At 36.8% G+C, this 10,391-nt stretch overlaps 1 protein-coding gene across 1 annotated transcript in view; it reads left to right on the top strand.

Annotated features, from left to right (window-relative positions):
• The first annotated feature begins 37 nt into the window (after positions 1–37).
• LOC117325644 (DNA-directed RNA polymerases I, II, and III subunit RPABC1) overlaps positions 38–10,391 on the top strand; it is a 36,482-nt gene continuing 26,128 nt past the window's right edge. The window contains exons 1-6 of the mRNA XM_033882033.1: positions 38–258; positions 4,197–4,285; positions 5,415–5,476; positions 5,962–6,101; positions 6,941–7,021; positions 10,124–10,182. Of these exons, the coding sequence (XP_033737924.1) occupies positions 202–258; positions 4,197–4,285; positions 5,415–5,476; positions 5,962–6,101; positions 6,941–7,021; positions 10,124–10,182 (488 nt within the window). The 5' untranslated portion in view covers positions 38–201. The remainder of the gene's footprint in view (positions 259–4,196; positions 4,286–5,414; positions 5,477–5,961; positions 6,102–6,940; positions 7,022–10,123; positions 10,183–10,391) is intronic.

Genomic DNA, 10,391 nt, shown 5'->3' with positions numbered 1-10,391 from the left:
CTATATTTGTAGATCTGTATCGCATGCGAAAGAACGCTTACGACTTAACACGGTATTTCAATGAAGACAAACACTTTGCTGACTTTGTGTTCTAACAATAACTTCCGGCAAAAACACACGCTTTGCCTAAGCAGTTTTAAAAGTTGTGCAATACATAGCGATATATCACACCGAAAAGGTTTGTTATAATCCAAATTACAAATGGATGATGAACAGGAAGTGTACAAGCTATGGAGGATTAGAAAAACAATTATGCAGGTACAATCTTCATCGAAAAATCTCACAAACATGGTTGTAATCCCTAACAGTACTGTAGGCTTCCTTATTGTTATTTTGTGATTCAGGCTCCCGGTTCAACGTTCCCTACCCTTGTCGGTTTGTGTTTCTCGGGAAGCTGAGAAATGGATCGGTCTGTGCTGTCATGGTTGTGTCCTTAAGTAAGACACTTGTTCAGTGCGGTAGTCAACATCTACTGTAGTCAGTGGTAGTAAGAGTGGGAAAATGCACGACCAGAAGGGGTTCGAACCCGGGACCTCCGAACACTAGCCGGATGCTCTACCGATTGAGCTACCTGGTCACCAATGATCGACCCTGTCCGGTTCCACTACACTCTTCCCTCCCTTTTAAAAGTCTTTGACCCCGAAGACTTCACAACCCGGGTTCGGGTATCCCCTTGTCAAGTATTCACCTCACTTGAAACAAGGTTTGGTCATAGGCACCAAATATAATGTAGTAGGAGTGGGAAAATGCACGGCCAGACAGGGGTTCAAACCCAGGACCTCCGAACACTAGCCGGATACACTACCGATTGAGTTACCTGGTCACCGATGATCAACCCGGCCCAGTTCCGCTACACTTACTACCACAAGACACCCCATACCTCAAAATGACCCTTGCTTTTCAAGGGGAGATAAACCCAGCAAACAAACAAACAGGCTCCCGAGGGCTCCTCTACATCAGACTAGTTAGTCTATTGGCCTTCTGTGGTATCCGATAATGCTCAGTCTTACCAAACCAGACAGGGCAGCCAGATATTTTATCAGACTGTCTTTCAGCCCTAAGATCCATAGAAACAGGCAATTGCACGACATTACCTAAATCATAGGAACCAGTATCTGGTAATTAACACCCAATGTTAAAAGTATCCTTGATATTTACAACACACAGAAAGGAATTCAGCTTCATCAGACTAATGACCAATGTGAAGCATACTAGCACTGTCTTATGTAGTGTCCGAGATGGTAAAAGATTTAATTCATCTACTCTTGTTTGATTCTATTTTATTTTTACCATCTCGTCACACTATTTTCGAACTTGGTGTTAAAAGGATCGTGGTAAAGACAAAACAACCTTCAGAGTAGATCAAATCTTTTACCATCTTGGACAGCAATTGTATGATGTTTCATGACTAAATAAATGCGACTTCGATGAACATTTTAAAACAATTTAAGTTTAAAATGATTTTGGCTTTTTTCAGTAACACAGCTATATATAAATTGGCGTATAATAGGTAGGGGTGACTATTGAGGCAAAAAATAAAGATAGCATTGTGATAGTAAAATTACTATTTTGATATTGTCCAGATCTAGAGACAATTGCGATACTATCACGATATGTATATATTTTATATTTTCACATCTGAATTTTTTTTTCTAAACCAGAAATAAAGCAAGATAACCAATTAAATGTATCAATTTTTTTTCAATATTAAGCATTTCAAAGAGCTAAAAAAAAAAAATTCATGTACATGTGCTGAAAATGAAAACTTGCTGAGAACATATCGTAGCATTAAATGTTGCGTCTACATTGTATTCAGTTTAATTAAATTCTAGGATATTAGGAATATATAATCATATTCAAGAACTTAAAGAGGGAAACTGGAGTTAAAGTTGATAAGACACTTAATAGGAATTAGCCTTTGATTTTTAAAGTTACGCATATGATATGCTTATTGCATACAATTTCTGCATTGAATATATATTTCATGATAAGTTATGTGCAATAGAAATATACCATCAATTTTAATATGACATTGTCTTTCTGTGAACATCCTTTTCATCTTATGTTAGCTCAAATTGTGGATGGACTGCAGAAAACAATTCCATATGATATTTTGATTTCAGTTTCCCAAAATGCAAAATGCTGCTATACAAAACTCAAAATATTGATCAAAATTTTTATTTCAAAATCTGTATACCACCTCACACAGGATCAACCCCCAATGTCTGTATACCACCTTACACAGGATAAAACCCCAATGTCTGTATACCACCTTCCCCAGGATCAAACCCCCAATGTCTGTATACCACCTCACACAGGATCAACCCCCCAATGTCTATATACCACCTCACACAGGATCAAACCCCCAATGTCTGTATACCACCTCACACAGGATCAACCCCCCCCAATGTCTATATACCACCTCACACAGGATCAAACCCCCAATGTCTATATACCACCTCACACAGGATCAAACCCCCAATGTCTATATACCACCTTACACAGGATCAAACCCCCAATGTCTATATACCACCTCACACAGGATCAAACCCCCAATGTCTATATACCACCTCACACAGGATCAAACCCCCAATGTCTATATACCACCTCACACAGGATCAAACCCCCAATGTCTATATACCACCTCACACAGGATCAAACCCCCAATGTCTATATACCACCTCACACAGGATCAAACCCCCAATGTCTATATACCACCTCACACAGGATCAACCCCCCAATGTCTGTTTACCACCTCACACAGGATCAAACCCCCAATGTCTATATACCACCTCACACAGGATCAAACCCCCAATGTCTATATACCACCTCACACAGGATCAAATCCCAAATGTCTATTTACCACCTCACACAGTATCAAACCCCCAATGTCTATATACCACCTCACACAGGATCAAACCCCCAATATCTGTTTACCACCTCACACAGGATCAAACCCCCAATGTCTATATACCACCTCACACAGGATCAAACCCCCAATGTCTATATACCACCTCACACAGGATCAAACCCCCAATGTCTGTGTATACCACTTTCCCCAGGATCAAACCCCCAATGTCTATATACCACCTCACACAGGATCAAACCCCCAATGCCTATATACCACCTTACACATGATCAAACCCCCAATGTCTATATACCACCTCACACAGGATCAAACCCCCAATGTCTTTTTACCACTTTACACAGGATCAAACCCCCAATGTCTGTATACCACCTCACACAGGATCAAACCCCCAATGTCTATATACCACCTTACACAGGATCAAACCCCCAATGTCTGTATACCACCTTACACAGGATCAAACCCCCAATGTCTATATACCACCTTACACAGGATCAAACCCCCAATGTCTGTGTATACCACCTCACACAGGATCAAACCCCCAATGTCTATATACCACATTACACAGGATCAAACCCCCAATGTCTATATACCACCTCACACAGGAACAGGATCAAACCCCCAATGTCTATATACCACCTCACACAGGATCAAACCCCCAATATCTGTATACCACCTCACACAGGATCAAACCCCCAATATCTGTATACCACCTCACACAGGATCAACCCCCCAATGTCTGTATACCACCTCACACAGGATCAAACCCCCAATGTCTATATACCACCTCACACAGGATCAAACCCCCAATGTCTATATACCACCTCACACAGTATCACCCCCCCCCCCCCCCCCCCCCCCCCCCCCCCCCCCCCCCCCAATGTCTGTATACCACCTCACACAGGATCAAACCCCCAATGTCTATATACCACCTCACACAGGAACAGGATCAAACCCCCAATGTCTATATACCACCTCACACAGGATCAAACCCCCAATATCTGTATACCACCTCACACAGGATCAAACCCCCAATATCTGTATACCACCTCACACAGGATCAACCCCCCAATGTCTGTATACCACCTCACACAGGATCAAACCCCCAATGTCTATATACCACCTCACACAGGATCAAACCCCCAATGTCTATATACCACCTCACACAGTATCACCCCCCCCCCCCCCCCCCCCCCCCCCCCCCCCAATGTCTGTATACCACCTCACACAGGATCAAACCCCTGCTCATTGTCAGCTTGGCTGGTGTCAAGAATTGATGATAAGTTTGATGATAAACTGACCATGTGACATTTGATTCCATCTGTTTTAGCTTTGCCATGACCGAGGATATCTAGTAACTCAGGATGAATTGGACCAAACGTTGGATGAATTTAAAGAACAATTTGGAGACAAACCAAGGTATGTTTTAATCTCATTGTACTCACAGCTTGAGACATAATAACATATATTTCTGTTTTTCTTTAGCGGAATGGAGAAATTTAAATTGCCTTTTCTAAATTACTTTTACATAGAATCAATTAGAACAAGGATAGCTGGATGTATAATCATTATATAAATTATGTACAGGTACTGTATATATATATAAAAATAATATTGGCTGGTGTAGCATTGGCCTGATTTATGATGACATGATCTAATAAGAGACTGTCTGATTTATTTCTACAATACACTGTTCTCGATCCTATAGACAATACTTGTTAGTTGTATGACTTATATTTAGAAGTAATATTAAATAACCATTGATTTTGAAATAATTTAGATACAGATGTTACAAGTAAGAAATAGAGATTTTGAGTTGATATAGATATATGAGACAGCAGAGACACTACATGTACCAGACATATATTTTTGAATTGATTCAAATATTAAGTTGTTACAAGCAACAACCATGGTTTTGAATTGATGTATATATTTTTAGAAGTTTTGAATAATTTGTACAGCTTTTTGAATTGATATTCAAGGAATGAAATTTATTTTTTCAACATTCATGAGATCATAACAACATTGGCTGGGAGTAACGTCGGAGAAAGAACAGCCATTTTCGCGGGAAAGTGTCTGACAGTTCTTGGCACAGTCTTAGCTAACGTCAATACAACAACACAAACAAAATGTAGTTCCATCTACGACACTTTTTCTGTGAGGTTTTGGGGATGATTTTTATGTTTTGAACATTTAGTAGACCGTAACAACATTGGATTTATGATTATTATTGGAATTAAAACATGGATCATGTTTATTTAAAAGAACACGAGAATAAGCAAAAATCTGACAGCAGAGAGTACTACTACCCGCGATAATGCATTCCCCGGCATTACTACACACGGTGATGAGGCAGTGTTATGAAAAATGAATACAATTTTTGCCAATGTTTTCAAGCATACTGAATGTAGATATAAATAGCTTTTATACGTACAAATCCCAAAGAAAGTGTCTTAAGATAAACAATTAGAATTTATGAGAATGAGTGAGTAAACACTTCAACCAAGAATATATGTTTATTACTATTTTATGTATTATCTGTTTGTAGTGAGAGGAAGCCAAGCAGAAGTGACCTCATTGTGTTGGTCGCCCATAACGATGACCCCACAGGTAAAATATTACTGTTTTCTATTTCAACAGATTATTTCAAAACAAAGCAACAAACATATCATACAAGGCTTGATATTTTATTCACAATATCACTTTAATGTTTTATCAGTTAGAAGAAATGTGAATTTAGCTGAAATAACAAAATTGTTTTTCTGGTGGACTCCATATTGAATAATAGAGAAGGAAATTGAGAAGTCCCTCCCTTTGGGGGGTTGGGGGACATCATCTGTGTGTTAAAACAGTTAATTTATGACATGTAATGTCAGCTCAACAGTCCGAAGGTCAAGGTCAAGTAAGATTACGGTAAATAACAGAGGGATGATTCAGGGTAATATTTGACCAGTAGCATACTGGGATGAAGGGTTATCAAGTTTGTTAAAAGAGTGACCTTGACCCACTTTCAAGGTCGAAAATGAATTAAGATGACTAATTTCTAGTGCTTATATAGGAAGACTAATCAAATTCAACCCATGATCGTGTTACAGATCAGATGTTTGTATTTTTCCCCGAGGAACCAAAAGTGGGAATCAAGACAATAAAAACATATTGTCACAGAATGCAGGAAGAGAATATCACGCGAGCCGTCATCATTGTTCAGACTGGAATGACACCTTCAGCAAAGTCGGTAAGGTCTTAATGTTTCCATAGTGTGGCACATGTGTACAGTAAAACCTGTCTATTATGAACCTGTTTGATACAAAAATTTGCTCGTTTTGAACAAAATAATTATCCCTGGCCATTTCATTCTTTGTTCTTAACCAATGAATATGCTTAGTATGAAATTGTCTATACAGAAAATTCGCTTTTAACGAACATATTTTGTGGTGCCATGAGTGATTTTCCACCAGATTTGACATTTTCAGCACTGATAGGTAGTGTTTGAGTATAAAAACTCAGAAAGTTAGCATACTGCATGTATACATGATATATTTAAAAGGTGAAATTTTAATGTAGGCCTATATACCAGGAGTATTTCTATACCTAAAATGTTTAAAACATTGCTGCCATGCCTGTTAGACATTTACACAAATAATCTCCTATTTACAGAGTAAGTGATCATAAGTGCCTTTTTTTCCCCATTAGATGATATAAAGATCATTTATTTCAGTTTTCTATTGATATACAATACTAATGATCTCTTCCCAAACAAAATCCATGCATCTTACATTTTCTGAATTTTTTCATAAAGACACTTTTCAGACATCAAAACGAAACTATGGATGAATTAGAATTTTTTCACAGGAATTGATGATGATTAAAACTAATTTTTTGAAGCATTTATCAACATCAAGCTATATAGACATTTTGTGATTAAGAGTGTTCTATTGTGAATAGACTTTGGTTGTCTTACAAACTGTTTCAAGATTCAAGAGTTAAAAAATATGTACATGATGATTGGAATGTGTATGGTGTCTTGTCTATATAAAAGACACAGCATACTAACCCGTTTGGTTGTGTTTACAGTCCCTTACAGACATGGCCCCTAAGTACATCCTGGAGCAGTTTTTAGAATCAGAACTTCTTGTCAACATTACAGAACACATGGTATGTACAAGACATCACGGCTACAAAGTTTGTGTTATTGTTTTTTTTTTTGGTTTTTTTTTTTTTGCTTCTTGCGTAAATTATATAAAATATAAAATATGTAAATATGACACTCTGCTAGAGCGCCCATTATACTACTCTAAGGTCTAAGGTCTGGACAGCTAATATCATATAAGGGGCTGCTGTTCTGACAATTTGTGATCTTCCCGGTATTATCAACCCTAGTTATAGTATTATATATACCAGTGATGGCATTAACTTGACCATGTAATAAAACTTATAACTGTTTTTGTAGGAGTTATGTCCCTTCACCTATTTCTACACAGAGCAGTAATTTTCATTATGGCTGTTGACACATAACCTTCGAGCTATCAGAACTACAGATAATGATGTCTGATTGTACTCACATTACAAGGCTTTTTTATGCTTCCAAGAGTTTCTTCAGGCAGATTGATGTTTAATTTTGTCACCAAGATACGTGACAATGTTGTCATCAATAAACTATCACAATCATTAATAAACAAAGCCAGGATTAGAGGAAAGATAAGAAGTGAATGTTTTATTTTAAACATTTTTAGATCTAGATTTTAGCATTTTAAGAAACTATTGTTTTAAGTTGATTTTAACATGTAAAAAGTTAATACATGTAATGTGAAGTGCAATACATATACCTACATGTAATGTGTAGTGTGATACTGTGATACATATACCTGTAATGTGTAGTGTGGTACATATACCTGTAATGTGTAGTGTGATACATATACCTGTAATGTGTAGTGTGATACATATACCTGTAATGTGTAGTGTGATACATATACCTGTATTGTGTAGTGTGATACATATACCTGTAATGTGTAGTGTGATACATATACCTGTAATGTGTAGTGTGATACATATACCTGTAATGTGTAGTGTGGTACTGTGATACATATACCTGTAATGTGTAGTGTGGTACTGTGATACATATACCTGTAATGTGTACTGTGATACATATACCTGTAATGTGTACTGTGATACATATACCTGTAATGTGTAGTGTGATACATATACATGTAATGTGTAGTGTGATACATATACCTGTAATGTGTAGTGTGATACATATACCTGTAATGTGTAGTGTGATACATATACCTGTAATGTGTAGTGTGATACATATACCTGTAATGTGTACTGTGATACATATACCTGTAATGTGTAGTGTGATACATATACCTGTAATGTGTAGTGTGATACACATATACTGTAAATCACTTATATTTCGCAAGTACTTAATTTCGCGAACTCATCTAATTTGACTTATTCGTGAATACATAATTTCGCGAATTCTGATCTCATATAATGACTTTAAATTTGCGAAGGACGTTACAGATCGGCGATTTTTCCATGTTGGTAGCCATTTTATTTACGAGAGTCATGTGACGGTACAAGAAAAGTCATGTGATTCAGTCATGTGATATCGGTGTCGGGACATACTGAATTGTATTTACCGTACCTGTATACATGCTAAATGGCTTACAAAGGTGGTGTCAGACATTGAACAAAACCCACGGGTCATTAAGAATACCTGGAAGATGACGGGACTACAATAGGTTGTGAGTTAACGTACATTGTAATTAACGTACGTGTGTATACAGTGATACCGATGAACAGCTCTCGGGACAGTCTATTGCGAATGATTTATACTCCAGGCGATTATTTGCTCTGAATATTTGAATGAAATAAATAATTTGTTTGATTTCAACTTTGTTATGGTAAATATTTTTTCGAGAATCAAGCGATGTAAAGTGCTATATATACATGTAACCTTACATAACTTAATTACAACAGCTTTGGTAATAAAGTACGACGTATTCCGGGTGACCATCCGGAATCCTCAGGACCGTACCTATTGTACTTAAATTAACTACATGTAAAACGTCATCTAGAAGTTAATTAAGTCCGAGTTCAACCACAATATCAGTGTTCAGTGGGGTTTTTTTTGTGTGTGAAATTTTGGTGTTTTGTGATATAAAAACACACTCTGATATATAAGTATATAATCTATCACTCTATCATTACTTTAACAGCGATGTTTTAGTATTCCTGTCATTCTTATACAAATATTCCTGAGGGATTTGAATTCGCGTTTGACTCTCCTCGTGAATTAACGCGAAAATAAATCCCTAGCGAAATATAAGTGATTTACAGTACCTGAAATGTGTAGTGTGATACATATACATGTAATGTGTAGTGTGATACATATACCTGTAATGTGTAGTGTGATACATATAACTCTAATGTGTAGTGTGATACATATACCTGTAATGTGTAGTGTGGTACATATACCTGTAATGTGTAGTGTGGTACATATACCTGTAATGTGTAGTGTGATACATATACCTGTAATGTGTAGTGTGATACATATACCTGTAATGTGTAGTGTGATACATATACCTGTAATGTGTAGTGTGGTACTGTGATACATATACCTGTAATGTGTAGTGTGGTACTGTGATACATATACCTGTAATGTGTAGTGTGGTACTGTGATACATATACCTGTAATGTGTACTGTGATACATATACCTGTAATGTGTAGTGTGATACATATACCTGTAATGTGTACTGTGATACATATACCTGTAATGTGTAGTGTGATACATATACCTGTAATGTGTAGTGTGATACATATACCTGTAATGTGTAGTGTGATACATATACCTGTAATGTGTACTGTGATACATATACCTGTAATGTGTAGTGTGATACATATACCTGTAATGTGTAGTGTGATACATATACCTGTAATGTGTAGTGTGATACATATACCTGTAATGTGTAGTGTGATACATATACCTGTAGTATGTAGTGTGATACATATACCTGTAATGTGTAGTGTGATACATATACCTGTAATGTGTAGTGTGATACATATACCTGTAATGTGTAGTGTGATACATATACCTGTAATGTGTAGTGTGATACATATACCTGTAATGTGTAGTGTGATACATTTACCTGTAATGTGTAGTGTGGTACTGTGATACATATAAACTTGTACCTGTAATGTGTAATGTGTTGGAGTTATTCCCATTGTTCTATCTTGATTTTATTTTTACACAGCTGGTACCCGAACACGTGGTGATGATACCGGATGAGAAAACAGAACTGTTGAGCAGATAGTATCCTTTATGTCACCTCTGGTAACGACTGATTAATATAGATTATATATAACTTGTTTCATGAAATAAGTAAAATTTTATATTTTAGTTTTATTCTACTGTTTCTTTACCTGCAGTTGAATAATTGTCCTTTCTCTGGGTTAAGCGTCCCATGAATGAGCTCAACTCTTGGATCTCTCTAAACTTACACAGATATAATAATGATATAA

The sequence above is a fragment of the Pecten maximus genome, chromosome 4 (genome assembly GCF_902652985.1).
Source record: "Pecten maximus chromosome 4, xPecMax1.1, whole genome shotgun sequence".
In the NCBI taxonomy this organism is placed as follows: domain Eukaryota; kingdom Metazoa; phylum Mollusca; class Bivalvia; order Pectinida; family Pectinidae; genus Pecten; species Pecten maximus.
This window is presented reverse-complemented; position numbering and strand designations above follow the sequence as displayed.